Consider the following 16,823-nt stretch of genomic DNA (forward strand, 5'->3'; position numbering starts at 1 on the left):
GTGTTCAGTAAATATTTGTGTAATGAATAAATGAGTACCCGACATTCCATCATTAGAAATCCGTTTCTTTGTTTTAATCACAGACTCCTGTCTCCTTGTATCTTAGAACAGTGCTCTGGGGGAGGGTGAAGAATACTCCAGGTGCCAACAACAAGCTGGTCACAGGAGGGCAGATGAAACCCTGTGACCGCTGGGGAGAAAGTGAGCCAGCAGCTGGCTGGGGTGTCCAGTCGGTCTGGAAACTGATTTGAAGAGAGTGGGATTAAGGGCTCTGCTAGTTGTATGAACAGGAATCTTGGGCAAGTCACCCAGGCCCTCTGAGACAGACTTCCTGATCTAGAAACCAAAGGGCGGAAGGATAATGCCAGACTCTTACCTAAAGAGTCAGCTTGCCCTACCCCCTGGGTTTCAGTTTCTCCTCTATCTTCTCAGCTGTTCCCACTGGGGCTTCCTCAAGGCATTTATTCTGCCTCCACTGTGTCAGACACCATACGAGGCCCTGGGGGGGAGACGGTGGTGTCGGAGGTAGATGAGTCCCTTTTTCATCTAAGCTGGGGAACTGAAATGGAAAGAGAGGCAGCAGTGATACAGGGAGCTGGGGTGAGGGATGTACAACCTGGCCAAAGAGATCTAGGAGGGCTTCCTGGAGGAAGTGGCCTCCTAAAGGGTAGGGGCTGTGTTTTCTTACTCTTTAGATTCCTAGCTCTAAGCAGAGTAGCTCACACATAATAGGTATTTGGAGAATGAATGATGGATGAGCAAGTAAGTGTAACAGTGTTTTATAACCAGAAGTGTAAAACAAGGTGCAGGTGTTGGTGTTATGGTTTGTGGAGGGTAAAGCAGGGGCACTTAGGGCAACCTTTATCTCCCAGCTTCCTGAGGACCACCTGTCGCCAAGAGCTAGGATCTCCCTTAGAGCACAGCCATCTGGGTAATGGTGTCAGCCTCTGCCTTTTGTCCTGCGACTCAGGGATGGAGACTGTCCAAGGATGGACATTTATAGCCAACTAAGTGGCCAGCAGCCCTTCCTAATGGGATCTAAAGTTGGACATACAGATCTTGTTCTTGGGCTAGGTCCTAGGGCTAGTGGCTGACTCAGGAACTAGCTCGTTGTGTGTGTGTGTGTGTGTGTGTGTGTGTGTGTGTGTTTATAAATGGAGTGATGCCCAGCAATTGCTAAAAAAAATGTCTTTAGCTTAGCTTATATTCAGATCACTAATTCTGCACTACATTTGCCATCCCCAGTGCAGAACTTGCTTGCTTTTTATCCTTTCCTTTAGCCAGCTGAACTTCTGGAAGCCAAGGATGATAACTGATTCATCTCTGTAACCCTAGAACCCGGCAGGAGGCCTGGCACATCTGGATCTTGAAACGGTTCGCTGAATAAATGAACAAACAAATGAATGAATGAACCTCAGTTCAGTTCAGTTGCTCAGTCGTGTCCGACTCTTTGCGACACCATGAATCACAGCACACCAGGCCTCCCTGTCCATCACCAACTCCCGGAGTTTACTCAAACTCACATCCATCGAGTCCGTGATGCTATCCAGCCATCTCATCCTCTGTCGTCCCCTTCTCCTCCTGCCCCCAATCCCTCCCAGCTTCAGAGTCTTTTCCAATGAGTCAACTCTTTGCATGAGGTGGCCAAAGTACTGGAGTTTCAGCTTTAGCATCATTCCTTCCAAAGAAATCCCAGGACTGATTTCCTTCAGAGTAGACTGGTTGGATCTCCTTGCAGTCCAAGGGACTCTCAAGAGTCTTCTCCAACATCACAGTTCAAAAGCATCAATTCTTCGGCGCTCAGCTTTCTTCACAGTCCAACTCTCACATCCATACATGACCAGTGGAAAAAACCATAGCCTTGACTAGACGGACCTTTGTTGGCAAAGTAATGTCTCTGCTTTTGAATATGCTATCTAGGTTGGTCATAACTTTCCTTCCAAGGAGTAAGTGTCTTTTAATTTCATGGCTGCAGTCACCGTCTGCAGTGATTTTGGAGCCCAGAAAAATAAAGCCTGACACTGTTTCCACTGTTTCCCATCTATTTCCCATGAAGTGATGGGACCAGATGCCGTGATCTTCATTTTCTGAATGTTGAGCTTTAAGCCAACTTTTTCACTCTCCTCTTTCACTTTCATCAAGGGGCTTTTTAGTTCCTCTTCACTTTCTGCCATAAGGATGGTGTCATCTGCATATCTGAGGTTATTGATATTTCTCCTGGCAATCTTGATTCCAGCTTGTGCTGCTTCCAGTCCAGCGTTTCTCATGATGTACTCTGCATAGAAGTTAAATAAGCAGGGTGACAGTATACAGCCTTGACATACTGAACCTCAGTTTATGCCAATGAAGTTACCCGGGATGTAGCTGAAGCCAAACGTCTTTACGGGGTAGAGAGAAAGGGGTGTTTCTGGAAGTGACCTTGTGCTGCTCTGTTAGGGGTTTTGCAATAGCAGATGCTTGAAATTCTGCTTGACACTTGCTCTCTGTGGTGAGAAATGAAGAAACACTTCCTTTGTTCACACTTGGCTCTGAGGCTGGGTAGACAGTCAGTGGCCTCTCTCACTTCCTCCACCCTGGGAGCCTCTGGGTCCACTCTGTAGACCAGTTATGGTGAGACAGGGCTCGTGGGTCTGCAGTAGTTCGGTGAATTGCTGTGTCTTATGGGCATTTTCTCTATTTTCTATATCTCAGCATCCTTCCCACCTTCCTGTCTGGGGGAACCCCCAAGATGTAAATCTTGCAGGGGAACGGAGCTTTGACTCCCAGTACAGCAACCAAGGTGGACTAGATGTTCTTTTTTCCCACATCTAGCTGCTTGGGCTGTGGCATGTGGCCTCTGAGTGGCCACGTGGCTTAGATTCCAGGTTGAGTGCAGCAGTGATGCAAGTGAGTTAGAGGTTCCTCACAGTCAGGAATACCCTAAGCAGACATCCACTGGCATGTCCTTGGCCCAGTTCCCCTGCTCCTTTATCCCAGACTGGTTCTCCAGCCTGCCTGGAATTCTGGGAGCTTCCCCTAATTTTCTCATCAAATTCCTTTTTTTTTCTTTTCTGTTGTCAGAAACCAGTAACCCTGACTGACAGATACCACCGAGGCAGAGTGGGGCACCCCACCCCTATTATGGGAAGTGGGTGAGCTTGCTCTGGAGGCTCCCCGTCTCCTGCCTCCCTTTTTGTGGTGTCGACACCACCCAGCCCGATCCCGTTCCTAGAAGACCCAGTCTTCTGCAGGTCAGGTGTATAAACACTGGGCCACCTACTGTGTATCAGGCGTTGTGCTCGTAGACACAGGAGTGCAGAGATCAAGAGTCCCTAATCCTGGCGACCAGGGGCTTCCTGGCCGTTCATCCTTTTAGCTGGTATTTACTGAGCACGTGCTGGGTGCCAGGAGGCACTGTGCTAGGGCGTAGGGGTGCAGAACCAAAGAGAGGAAATGTTTATCCTTTGGAGTTTTCATTTCAGCTCTTGAGCCTGTTGTTTCTTTAAACATGTCTTATTCTTTGCCTGTTTTTTCAGTCATGTATGTGTGTGTGTGTGTGTGCATGCGCCCACACTGTGTTAGCCACACAGCAGCACACAGCCTAGTAGAAGAAACAGGGAAGAAAAAGCCATTTTCAAATGCTGGGAAGGGCCATAACCTTGATGAAGACTAGGCAGAGAGGTGACCACTGTAAGGCGTGAAGGGAGAGAAGGCATCAGCCTGCCACGTGCTTCCACAGGGTCCGTGCTGGTCGCTGCCTTCTGTTACCTTGATAAGGACAGTCTGGTCCAGGTATTTGCTGAGGGTGCAACTCTGATGGCTCCGTATGTATTGATTTAAATGCTTGTCAATATCAGAGATTGTCTGGGGACTAACTTAATTTAGGTTCTCTTAAAATAATCAGTGAGATGGAAATTTCAGAACACCAAAACGCTCACATCTGTGCAGACATGAAACTTTTTCTTTAGAATCAACAGTGAGTGGGGAGGACCAGGGCAGGGGTCAATTCAGTGGAAACTACAGGCGATTATCCCACTCTCCCCTCTTCATCCTCTCGTTCATCTAGAACTTGACCGATGATCCGGGTCTTCTCGCCAGGCTTTATTGCTCTCTTGTCCCGTTCCCTCTTAGATTTGAGGCCAAAGTGAGGACCCTTTAAGTTCCTATGAGCTGCCGGCTTCCTCAGCAGTGGGGTTTCTAGGAAGGTCACATGTACGAGGCCTACATGCTGTACGAGCCCTACATGCTGGCCACATCCTACATGGGCTATTTTTATTTGTTTTCGTGACAGCTTTACTGAGGTATGTGTTAGACAGAATCATGTCCTCCCAGAGATGTCCAGGTCCTAATCTCCAGGACCTGTGAATACTTACCTTACAAAGGGACTTTGCTGATGGGACCAAGGATCTTGAGATGGGAAGCGCTTTCCAGATTATCCAGGTGGGACTTATTAGAGGAAAATGGAGGGCGAGGGTCAGAGAAGGAGGTTTGACGATGGAAACAGAGGGTCAGAATCAGATTTGAAGATGCTGACACTGCTGGCGTTGAAGCCGGTTTGAAGCTACAAATCACAGGTGCCCGCCGCCACCAGGAAGGGAGAGCAAACCATCCCCTGCAACTTCTGGAGAAAGCCTGGTTCTGATTTCAGCCAGGCGAAGCCCATTCTGGATTTCTGGTCTCCAGAATTATAAGACAGTACATCTGTATTTTAAGCTACTACGTCTGTGGTAATTTGTTAGAGCAGCCATAGGAAACCAATGCGTGGTATATTTTATGTATCTAAAGTCTACCCATTTCAGTGAGTTTTTTAGTTATTTTACTGAAAGGTGCAGCCATGGCCATAATATAGTTTTTAGAACATGTTCGTCACCCTGATAAGATCCTTCATGTCCCTTTACAAATAATCTTTGTCCTCAACCCCAGGTAACTAATAATCTACTTTTGTACCTGTGGAAGTCGCTCAGTTGTGTCCAACTCTTTGCGACCCCATGGACTGTATAGTCCATGGAATTCTCCAGGCCACAATACTGGAGTGGGTAGCCGTTCCCTTCTCCAGGGGATCTTCCCAACTCAGGGATCGAACCCAGGTCTCCCACATTGCAGGCAGATTCTTGACCGTCTGAGCCACCAGGGAAACCCAAGAATACTGGAGTGGGTAGCCTATCCCTTCTCCAGCAGATCTTCCCAACCCAGGAATCGAACCGGGATCTCCTGCATTGCGGGCGGATTTTGTACCTGTACTTCTGTATAGATGTCTATAAACTTGCCTTTGGGACACTTTATGTAAGTGGAAGAGCTGACTCATTGGAAAAGGCTCTGATGCTGGGAAAGATTGAAGGCAAAAGAAGAAGGGAGCTGCAGAGGATGAGATAGTTAGATAGCACCACCAACTCAATGGACATGAATTTGAGCAAGCTCCAAGAGATAGTGAAGGACAGGAAAGCCTGGCATGCTGCAGTCCATGGGGTTGCAAAGAGTCAGACATGATTTAGTGAGTGAACAACAACAGCAGGTGTAAATGGAAGATATGATGTCTTGTGTCTGGCTTCTTTTACTGGGTATAAAGTTTTTGAGGTTCATCCACATTGTTGATGCTAGTACTTCGGTCCTCTTGATTGTAGAAAAATATGCTGTTGTGCAGTACATCACATCGTTTCTCCACTCACCAGCTGATGAACATGTGTGTTGTTTTCAGTTTGGGGCTGTTAGGATTAATGCTGCTATGAACATTCGTGTGCTAGCCTTTGTGAATGTGGGTTTTCATTTCTCCTGGGTAGATGCCTAGGAGTGGAATTTGGTGGGTTGTGTGGATTTTTATATTTAACTTTTTGAGAAGCTGACAAACAGGTTTCCAAAGGGATTTCACTATTTTTCATTCCCACCAACAGTTCATGATGACTCTCCTCCACCCACTCCCAGTATAAGCCCCACTACTCAAGAAATTATTATTAATAGTCTGTTGAGGTTCTGATTCCTGATCCTTGATCCATCCTACGTTCTTGTATCACCAGGTTTGTTTTGGGCATTTGTAAAAATTTGGGGATTTGGCATTGGATGAGACCTGATGATATTTATATTTTAATATAAACAATGAGGCAGAAAGTTCAGGCAGAAAATTCACTGAGTGAATTGAAGAGTTAACTCGATATCCTTTCTTCTTCTTTTATCATTATTTTTTAAATTGAATTATAGTTGATTTGCAGTGTTGTTAGTTTCAAGGATACAGCAGTGGTGCAGTTATATATATTCGTTTTCAGATTCTTTCTCCTTATAGGTTATTACAAAATATTGAATCCAGTACCCTGTGCTATATAGTAGGTCCTTGTTGGTTATCTATTTTGTATATAGCGGTGTATATATGTTAATCTCAAATACCTAATTTATTCCTCCCCTGCTTTCCCCTTTGGTAACCATAAGTTTGTTTTCTGTGTGTGTGGGTCTATTTCTGTATCACTGTTTGCTGCTGCTGCTGCTAAGTCGCTTCAGTCGAGTCCGACTGTTTTAGAGTCCATATATAAGCAATATCATGTGATATTTGTGTTTCTCTCTCTGGCTTCTTTCACTTAGTATGATAATCGCTAGGTCCATCCAGGTTGCTGCAGGTCCCTTTCTTTTTTATTTGTTTATTTTTGGCTGTGCTGGGTTTTCATTGCTGCACACGGACTTTCTCTAATTGTGGCAAGAGGGGGCTGCTCTGTTGCCACGCACGGGCTTCTCATCTCAGTGACTTCTCTTGTTGCGGAGCACTGGCTCTAGGGCGCGTGGGCTTTGGTGGTTGTGGCTCCCGGGCTCTAGAGCATGGGCTCAAATGCTGGTGGCATGTGGGCTTGGTTGCCCTGCAGCATGTGTGATATTCCCAGACCAGGGATCGAACCAGTGTCCCCTGCACTGGCAGGTGGATCCATGCCTTTCTTTTTTCCCCCAAGCAGATTGGCCACACATTAGCACATACTTGCCCCCCTCTCCCCACCAACTCTGTTCCAGCTTCTGCTTGGAAGTTCTGCTTCCCCCCATCGGAGCCTGTCTAGACTCCCCAGACTCGGTGAATGGAACTGGGGGCAGACACAGGGTTCCGTCTATAGATAGATGTCTGCCCGGAGGGAGTTGGGGGGTGAGAGGCCCTGACCCTGTCGTGGGGGACGGCAGGACTAACTGAAGAGAGCCAGATGGAAAGCCTGATCGTTCAGTCTGGGCTTGCTGGGCAGGTGGACCCCTCCCGCTTCCTCAGTGACAGCAGTGAATAGAACACCGGCTTGATTTGGGGGCAGAGATGGGGAGGAACAGGCATTCCATGTTCTGTGCGGGAAGGGCTGTATAGACTTCAGTAACTTACTTTAAATTCCATCTGATCCCACAAGGGAAAAATTGAGTAATTTTATGGCGACTGGGAGAGGTTTTCAGGCCTTTGAGGAGAAACTTGACAGTGGGGCTTCTTGCCCAGTTTGGGGTGACCAGGTTGTCGAGTTTGGGCCCTGGAGCCAGCAGGACCTTGGGGGGTTTCAGACCAAGCAGTGGTTAGTCCCCAGGCAGGAAGGCAGACACTAGGGCCTGACCCTGCACAAGAGGCAGGTGCAGACGGTGTGGCGTTGGCGGGGCTGAGTTAGAGGATGATCGTGGCCTGTGTGCTGAGCAGTTTATGGGCAGCGGGAGGAGAAAGGCTCTGGGAATTCAGGGTGATTACCTGGGTCTGCCGAGTAGCCACGGCCTCAAGTAGAGCTCAAGGGATTCCAACTCTGTTCTGTGGATGATGTTTCTGCCATTTTTTGAAGACGAGGCAGTTGAGGCTCAGAGAGGTGCAGTGACCTGCCTAAGGCCACACAGTGAGTGAAACGAGCTGCCAGAAATTCGAGCTCCAGGCTGTTTCTGAAATCTTTGTTACCCCACAAGAGGCGTTTTCTTTAGAGATGCATGGGATGTACCGAGAACAAAACAAACCACACTGAGTGATGAACACGTCCTCAGGACAAGTTGCTGGGTCCGGGGGAGGGGAGACACTTTTACAGAGCCCACCCCCTACCTCCTCACCCGGGCCACATTAGGAAGTAGAGGTCGCCTCTTATTGCACAACCAGCAGCTGTTACTCTCTGTGTTGACCCTGTTGGCGTTGTTTACGGGCAGCGGAGAGGGTGAGAAACCACACCAAGTCTCAGGCCTGGAGGGCTCCAGCCCCTCTGCCAGGAAACAGAGACCCCGTTTTGAGACACTCAGCGAGATGTGATGCAAAGAGCAGAAAATATCAAAACATACAGCACTTCTCCATGGCTCACAGTTTTAAGTGAGTGTATATGAATTAGTATTGTAACAGAGTAAATGGAGGTAAGGTTATTATTTATAAACTGTTAAAAAAAGCAGAGGACCTGGTGTTTTGTCCTGGCTCCTCTGCTTCCTGTCTGTGTGACCCCGGGTTGTCATTTCACTTCTTGGAATCTCAGTTTCCACTTCTGTAAAATGGGAAGATTGCACTGAAAGTCCTCTGAAATCTTTCTTGCAGTGAACTCTCTGTAATTATAAATGCTGTCAGTTTGTGTTCCATGCCAAGAGAAGCTTTATCTGTAGATTTTTTTCCGGTGACTTTGGATGAAATGTACACAGCTGGCTGATTTTTCAACAAAAACTTGGGGTGGTGGTGGGGAGTTTTAATTTACATGACAAAGGCTTGACTCAGAGCCACTTTATGGCTTTGATGGGTGTTAGAAAGCTCTTGAGAGAGTCCTGTTAGTTGTTCTGTGGGGACGAGGCTGTGTTGATGAGGTTCTTTCAACATTGCCTTCACCCCTGTGAAGAGTGGGGGCTTTGACCTCAGTGGGCAGGATGTGGGTTACAGAACATGAGGGGTCACCCTTGTACTGCAAGAGCTTTTGGAATCAGCTGGCATGGGTTGGAGACACTTCCTGTCTTGGGGTTGGGAACCTGGAGTTGAGAGCGATCTCGGCATAGGTGTATGTGGTTGGGCTGGAGGATTCGTTTGGAGAACTTATGTCATCACATCCTGGGATGGCAGCTTTATGAGCTGCGTTAGAGGGACTTGCATCGTGATCTTCAAGCCATATAGGGCCGCTGAAAGATCCATGTATTAGAACAGGTAACCGGTGGTGTTCATAGCTTGTGAGATGGAGGGCAAGAGACCAGAGTCTGGGGGTTCAGTGGGAGAGAGATGCCCTCTTTGCGTGAAGTGGAGGGTGTGGGGCCCAGAGCCAACCTCTCAGATGCCATCAGTAAGCCACCGAGTCGCATGAACTGGCAGCCAGGGCAGGAAGCGGGGTCTGGTAGCAACCAGCATCTTCTTGAGCACCCACTGAGAAATGTATCAGACCATGCTCTGGGTTCCAAGTGACAGAAACCAAACTCGAGCTGGCCTAGTTTTGAAAAGGATCATTTATTGTGAAACAGTCAGGGGTGGCTGATATGGGCCCAGACCACGCTGGCCGGGTTTTGTCTCCCACTGTTTCTTTGCCTTGCTTTCCTTGCACCTTGTTTCTCGGGGGGTCTCTCCCTGTGAGATAGAGTCAGGCTTTCAACCTTTCATGTGAATAGCCCTGTGTGATGGGAGAAGGATACCCTTTCCTGGTGACTTCAGCCAAAGTGCTCGAGAACGTCCTTATTGGCCAGTTAGGGTCACATGACTATTCTTGAGCCTTGAGAGGACTCTTACTGGCCAGTTTTGGTCACATGCTTATTCTTGAAGCAGCATCGGTTCTGGAAGACTCCATGCTTTGACACGCCAGCATGGGTGGCATGGGTGACACGCCAGCCCCTGGGGCACATGGTGGGAGGGTCAGGGGGTGCCCCCGAGGACACTGGTGCCATCCCAGAGGGGCTGGAGGCTGGGCAGGGAGGAGCCCCAAAGTTCCCTTTTGCCTGGTGAGGGTTAGGGTGGGTTAGGGTGGGAGGTCAGGGCAGACTTTCCTTTCGTTTGACCAGGGAGGCTTCTGAGGCTCTGGTGCCTGAGCTTGTATGGAGTGAGTGGCCCAGAGGGAGGGAGGCGCTGTGGGTCCGTGGCCTGTCCCAGGTGCAGCTGCCCCGTGAGTCAGTCTTTCCTTCTCTTCCTCCAGCAAACGTGTATTGAAGGCTTGTTCTTCTGAATCCCTCAGAGCGTCATTTGAATTCTTCATGCCTCTGAACTGTGCCCAGGGTTGATGCTCAGAATGTTTAACATTGGGCAGCCACCACTGTCCTTTCTGGAAGTTTCCACAGTGCTTGACGTTCATCCTTTCCTAGCTGGGGCCCGTCTGGGGGCTCTGGGTGGTGCGTGTGGCAGCCGGGGAGAGGGGCTCCGGACAGCACCTCTTTCCCAGCCTGTGTCAAGTCCTTCGGGATTTTAACTGGGCAGCCATGCTGGTGTGAAGCAGCCCAACACTTCCTGTGTGAGTGCTCTTGGGGTGGCACTGGGGAGCTGGTGCTCACTTGCCCGCCTCCCCGAGCCCTCCTCACACTCAACGTCCCCTGCCCCACTCCCACCCCCACCCCAGGGCTTCCATGGACCACCCACAGAGGGAATGCACCATTGATTTTTGTGCAGGTCGCCGGAGAGAGGCCAGGAAGATGGCCCTGTAAATGGCAGCTTTCTCCTGCTCACCCTGCTCCCTCAGCTGGGCTGTGTGGTTATTCAGATCAAATGCCCTTTCCTGTGAGGTTCGTTGAGGCCACGACCGCCCACACTTACTCTCTTTGCACCTAAGTTTTCTTTTTTTTTCCTGTGAGCAATTCAGGTTTATAGGCTTTGGAGAGTGTGCAAATATTTGATTTAAATTCAGGAAGTCTGGAATGAGGAATAGAAAGAGTTACTTCTCGTTTATTTTTTTCCGGGGGACTCGGGGGGGGGGGTGGGGATGACATGATGAATCCAGCCACTTGGTCCTCCAGGGTGGTGCTCCCAAGAGGACAGGCCAGGCCCGGGGCAGTGGGCTGGGTCCGCCGGCCCAGGGTGGCCTGTGCGGAGAAGGGACACGAGAGGGTGCATAAATTGGAGGCTTCTGTGGGTCTGAAATGGAGCGTGGAGCAGATGATAAGAAGGGTAGTGCCTGCCACCTGAATAATAGCTACCAGCTGTTGGTACTTCCTGCTGCCTGGCCATGGAGCCCCGTCTTATCCCTTTGACTGATCTCAGTAAGCCTCTCCACAAACCTGAGTGGTAAATACCATCATCCCTGTTTACAGCTGAAGAAGCCAAGCCCCTAGAGGTTAAGAAATGTGTCCAGGATCACCCAGCTACTCAGTGGCAATTCGAGTATGTCAGGCTCCAAGGCTGTGCTAAAAACCAGTGCCCTGTGTACTGCCCAAGGGATGTTCATAGACTCCATGGACTGTTTGGGGGATAATTTGTTGTTTAGCAGGTAAGTCATGTCCGACTCTCTGCGACGCCATGGACTGTAGCCCCCCAGGCTCCTCTGTCCGTGGATTCTCCAGGCAAGAATTCTGGAGTGGGTTGCCATTTCCTTCTCCAGGGGAATCTTCTCGACCCAGGAGAACCCACATCTGCTGCCTTGGCAGGCGGGTTCTTTACCGCTGAGCCACCAGGGAAACCTTTGAGGATAAGTGGCATCCTATAAATCAGAGCCTGAGGCTTCTAATAAGCATTTATTCTGATGGTCAGAGGCTGCATACTGACTTGTAAGAGGGAGGAGAAAAAGTGTGGGTGAGGGTGGACACAGAGGCAGTGAACCCCAACCTGGGGCATCAGGGAGGGAATGAACCCAGGCACCCAGAGTTCCTGTCCCAGCCCTGCCCCAGCACCATGGGGCCTTGGGTGAGTCATACTGTCTCTAGCTTCTGGTTTCCTTTTCAGTGAAATGAGAGTAACAACCACAATAATAGCATCTGTCGTGGGCTTCCTCAGTGCTGGGTGCAGCCATGGGACACCAGGACGGAGAGGTGTACAGATTAGGGCTTCTGCTTGGGGTGCTTGGGGATAGTGGGGAAGGAGGACCCTCCCCACCGAGGCCGCACACGAGACATGGGACAGCTCGGGCCTGGTGAGCCGGAAGGGTCTCTGCCAGCTGGGGCAGGAGGGAGGCGAGCAACTTGTGGCCTAGCTGTGGTGTCAGGGTCCCCCGACCATCTGACTGTTGTCCCTGCAGCCAGAGGGAGGGACTTGTTAACAAGGGGACTTCTCTCCCCAGCCCTAGTTCTGCCTCGTGCTCATGTGTGCTCAGTCACGTCCGACTCGTTGCAACCCCATGGTCTGTAGCCCACCAGGCTCCTCTGTCCATGGGCTCCTCCAAACAAGAATACTGGAGTGGGTTGCCATTTCCTTCTCCAAGGGATCTTGCCGACCCAGGGATCGAACCCATGTCTACTGCTTGGCAGGCAGATTCTTTACCACCGAACCACCTGGGAAGCCCCCTAGCACTGCCTAGATAGTCCTCATCAGAACCACCTTCCGAAGCCCTCAGATGACAGACACCGAGTCCCAGCCATGCCACTGGGACTCACAGTCATCTGGGAGCTTTCTGCAAACACCGGTGCCCAATCTAAGGAACAGTGTTGCTAAAAAGCTCCCCAGGTGATTGTGATCCATAGCCTGCTCCTCCAGGGACCTGCGGCCTGTTCCTGCCGAGGGGGTGGATTCATTAGGGCAGGGGACAGGTTCCAGAAACCAGATACCTCCAGGGCTTCGCAGCTGCTCCTGGTTGCCAGCTCATGACTGTGTCCTGGCCCTTGGGCGAGACAATGGGGGTGGTATTCTCCTTACATGTGCCGGATATGGGCTGCGCCCCATGTGTCCTGTGCCCCTGGGCACTAAGTGGCCGGCCCGGGGTGTGCCTGAGCCCTGTGGGGCACCTGGGCTTCCTCCGGGTGCTGCCTTCTCACTGCTATGGGCAGGGCCTGGATCCTTGACCCTGGACCGTGTAGGGTCATCCTCAGATGGCCTGAGTCTCAGCATCTCCCAGGACCCAGTGCCCGCTGCCCCACTGGGACTCAGTGACAACCAGTCACAGGTCTGGGATCAGTCAAGCAGCACAGTTGAATCTGTGAATCTGTCAATCAGCACAGTTGAATTCTAAACCCGGCAGTTTGGAATCTGAACTTGAACCTGCCAGGGATGCTGGAAGTCTGGTCGAGTTGATGCCCTGCACTCTTTGGGGTTCAGAATCATATTTTTCTAGCATTTTTACATAGTATTTTACATTTTTTACATTTAACATGGTTTATTGGCTTCCAGAGAAATCCTTTTGCATAAGTTCTCCCAGGAACCAACCACTTTCTGAACACTGTCTCGTAGTCAACTTGTCAGAATCACAGAGGGAGAAACAAGCTTCCCCAGGGAGTTCTGACACATTTGCGTATGACTGAGTCAGGATTCGAACCATGGTCGTTCTGACTCCAAAGCTCATTCCGTGCACAGAGGTGGACCGTAGTTCCAATTATGTAAAACCAAAGACAAACTGTTCTATATGGTGGCTACTAGCCACACGGGGCTATTTAAATAGAAATTAATAAAAATTAAATATAATTAAAAAGTCGGTTGCACCAGCCAGAGTTCAGCTGCTCCGTAGTCACCTGGGTCTGGTACTCCTGTATTGGACAGTGTAGATAAGGAACATCTCCAGCAGTGCAGAAAGTTCTATCAGTGCTGAGCTAGAGTGATCACATGGCAGAGACATGGCTCTGGGCCCGGCTTGCACAGTGGCTGAGGACGGATAGAGGCGGGGACATGGTGAGCCAGCCATCTCACTTTGTTGCATGCGTGCTAAGTCGCTTCACCTGTATCCAACCCTTTGCGACCCTGTGGACTGTAGCCCACCAGGCTCCTTTGTCTGTGGGATTCTCCAGGCAAGAATATTAGAGTGGATTGCCATGCCCTCCTGCAGGGGATCTTCCCAACCCAAGGATCAAACATTCGTCTCCTCCATTGGCAGACAGGCTCTTTACCTCTAGCGCCACCTGGGAAAGCCCCATGTCACTTTGTTGGTGTCCACTAGTAGAGCGACCATCTGTCCTGGTTTGCCAAGGGATTTTCAGGGACTTGGGACTTGCTTGGTTAATGCTGGGAAATTCCCAAGAACCTGAGACATCGGTCACTTTGTTCACTGCACTGTGTCCATGTAGACCCCCTGCTTGTGCTCAGGTCCAGGACACAAGACTTGAACAAAGAGTTGCTCCAGGGTCAAGGGTGGGGGGAAGCTAGCTGATGAGGTGGCAGCATAATCTGGGAGAAGTGCTCTGAGAAAGGGGAGTACCAGGTAGGATGTCCCCAGAAGCCTTTCCCTAAAGGTCATGCGCCTGAGCTGAGAGCAGACACCTGGATGCAGTTAGTTAATCAGGTGAAGGAGTTTGGAAGTGGGTGGAAGCTCAGTAGTCAGCCCTGGGTAGTTAGGAGTTGGAAATCTTGGGAGCTGGTTCTGACTCCGCTGTGATCCTGCTGTCTTCACTGCAGGCAAGTTCCTTTCCTTCTGCATGTCAGATTCTCCCATCTATAAAACCAGGCATTTAGACCAGACACCCCCAATAACATTCTCTACCTTTACCCATGTCATGCTTTCAAGTAAATTGTGATACGTCTTTAACGGTGGCACAGTTTGAAAAAGGTAGGATTAGGGCTGACCCACAGGGTTGTGGTTTTGCTGAGATGGTACTGAGTCTGGCTGTTCAGTCTCCAGGAAGTCTTCTCTTCCTCCTTCACCTCCTTTTTAATTTATTTTTTTAATTGAAGTATAGTTGGTTTACAATGTTGTGTTAATTTCTGCTGTACAGCAAAGTGATTATATATATCCTTTATACATATATATATTATTTTTCTATTATGGTTTATCACAGGATAGATATATACATATGTTTAATATTTGTTTGTTTATTTAGCTGTGCTGGGTCTTAGCTGTGGCACACAGGATCTTTAGCTGTGGCGTATGGAATCTAGTTCCCTGACTAGGGGCCAAACATGCACCCCTGTGCTTTCGAAGCATGGAGTCTTAGCCACTGGACGACCAGGGAGGTCCCCAAAGTGGCATATGATTGTCAAGATTAGGTGATGGGAGCTGAGAGGGCAGTGCAATTGATGAGAGCTGCAGTAGTTAATCTTAACATTGTTATCCACAACCGTTTACCTCCTATGTGCTTATTTATTTTCATTCTCTAATTTCTGATTCTAAACATTTAGGGTTGCCCCTGTGACCCTATCCTTTGCATTTCCCTGTCACCCCTGGTCAGAGTCACATTGTGTCACAGTAGCCAATTCACACACTGTCCTTGGAGCCTGAGATCCTTGAAGATGGGAACTCTGTCCTCATCTCCATATCCCTATGCCTCTGGAGTTGTCTGGCATGTGATAGTCAATCATGATATTCTTATTGAGCAAACCAAGCTATTACTTGGCTTGTGTGGTCACTTTTGACTTTGTTGTGGTTCTTAGAGCTACTATTATAAAATGCTACAGACTGGGAAACGTATAAACAGCAGCCGTATAGTCCTTACTGTTCCAGAGGCTGAAAACCTGAGATCCGGGCACCAGCGTGCTTGGGCAAGGACTCTCCTCTCATCGTGTGCTCACGTGATGGGATGAGTGAGGGAGCTCTCTGGGGTCTCACTTACAAGGGCACTAATCCCATTCATGAGGGCTCCACCATCATGACCTCTCAAAGGCCCGACATCCTAAAGCCATCACACTGGGGAGTTAGGATTCCAACATGGGAATTTGGACAGGACACGACAGAGTCACTCAGTCCTGTCTGACTCTTTGTGACCCCATGGACTGTAGCCTATCAGGCTCCTCTGTCCATGGGATTTTCCAGGCAAGAGTGCTGGAGTGGATTGCCATTTCCTTCTCCAGGGGATCTTCTGACCCAGGAATCGAACCCGGGTCTCCTGCATTGCAGCAGACGCTTTACCGTCTGAGCCACCAGGGAAGCCCGGAGGGGGGACACAAACATTCAGACCAGTAATACTTGTTATGATATGTATGATAATTATTATATGTATAGTATGCATATAAATGATGCTGAAACTCCAATACTTTGACCATCTGATGCCAAGAGCTGACTCATCGGAAAAGTCCCTGATGATGGAAAGGTTGAGGGCAGGAGGAGAAGGGGACAACAAAGGATGAGATGGTTGGATGGCGTCACCGACTCAATGGACATGAATTTGAGCAACTCCAGGAGATAGTGGAGGACCGGGCAGCCTAGCATGCTGCAGTCCATGGGGTTGCAAAGAGTCAGACACGATTTACTGACTGAACAACAGTACATATAGAAAAGCGCACATCATGATTATTTTTGCGTGTGTACTGATTTGCAACATGAAATGGCAGATGTTTGGAGTTAGAAGGCGAAACGAAGCAAACATTGGCATGCTCAGGTGTAAGCCATGGAAGGGTCTCCTGCTAACAATGTGATCCTGGACCAAACGCAGTAGATCTTCTCTGCTTAGCCCAACAGGAGACAGATGCCGACTGGCTTAATTCATCCAAGCAGGGCAACAGGAGGTTTGGAAATGTTCTTAATAAAACTTTCTCATCTTGATTAAGAAATATATATATATATTTTTTTTAAACAGATTTTTGTTCTCTTAGTTAAAACTGAGGGGTAATGTGAACATATAGAAAAATCGCCTTCCTAATACAGGCTCAGGGAGGCAGTGGTAGGGAAAAGTTGGATTAAGAGAGCACTTTGAACTAATTGCAATGTTAGCTTTTCCAAGTGACTGTGGAAACTGCTGAGTGCTCACAAGTAGCTTTTGCCGGGGCCCCTTGAATGTGCAAGATAAGCTAGTTACCTGTGCAGTGATCCCATTTAATATTTTTTGACAAATTTATAAAAAGAATGAATGTGCTTAAAATTTTTTTTGAGTTTGTTAAATATTGCCCTGGGGAGTTTGGGATCCATATGTATATACTGCCATATTTAAAA

The 16,823-nt window shown here is 49.0% G+C and overlaps 1 protein-coding gene across 4 annotated transcripts in view; it reads left to right on the plus strand.

Moving 5' to 3' along the window:
* Positions 1–16,823, plus strand: part of CYRIB (CYFIP related Rac1 interactor B) — a 147,722-nt gene that overhangs the window by 15,945 nt on the left and 114,954 nt on the right. The window contains exon 1 of one of the 4 annotated variants that reach the window (XM_055545776.1): positions 14,309–14,356. The exons of 1 other annotated variant lie outside the window; for it this stretch is intronic. Coding sequence is in view for 2 of the 3 variants with exons in the window: in XM_055545773.1 (XP_055401748.1) it covers positions 14,450–14,507 (58 nt within the window). In the remaining variant the exon portion in view is untranslated. Of the gene's footprint in view, positions 1–14,308; positions 14,357–14,434; positions 14,508–16,331; positions 16,400–16,823 lie in introns of those variants that run through there. 2 more of the 4 variants (XM_055545773.1, XM_055545774.1) reach the window with 2 other exon arrangements.

This window comes from Bubalus kerabau, chromosome 14, assembly GCF_029407905.1.
Source record: "Bubalus kerabau isolate K-KA32 ecotype Philippines breed swamp buffalo chromosome 14, PCC_UOA_SB_1v2, whole genome shotgun sequence".
Lineage (NCBI taxonomy): Eukaryota > Metazoa > Chordata > Mammalia > Artiodactyla > Bovidae > Bubalus > Bubalus kerabau.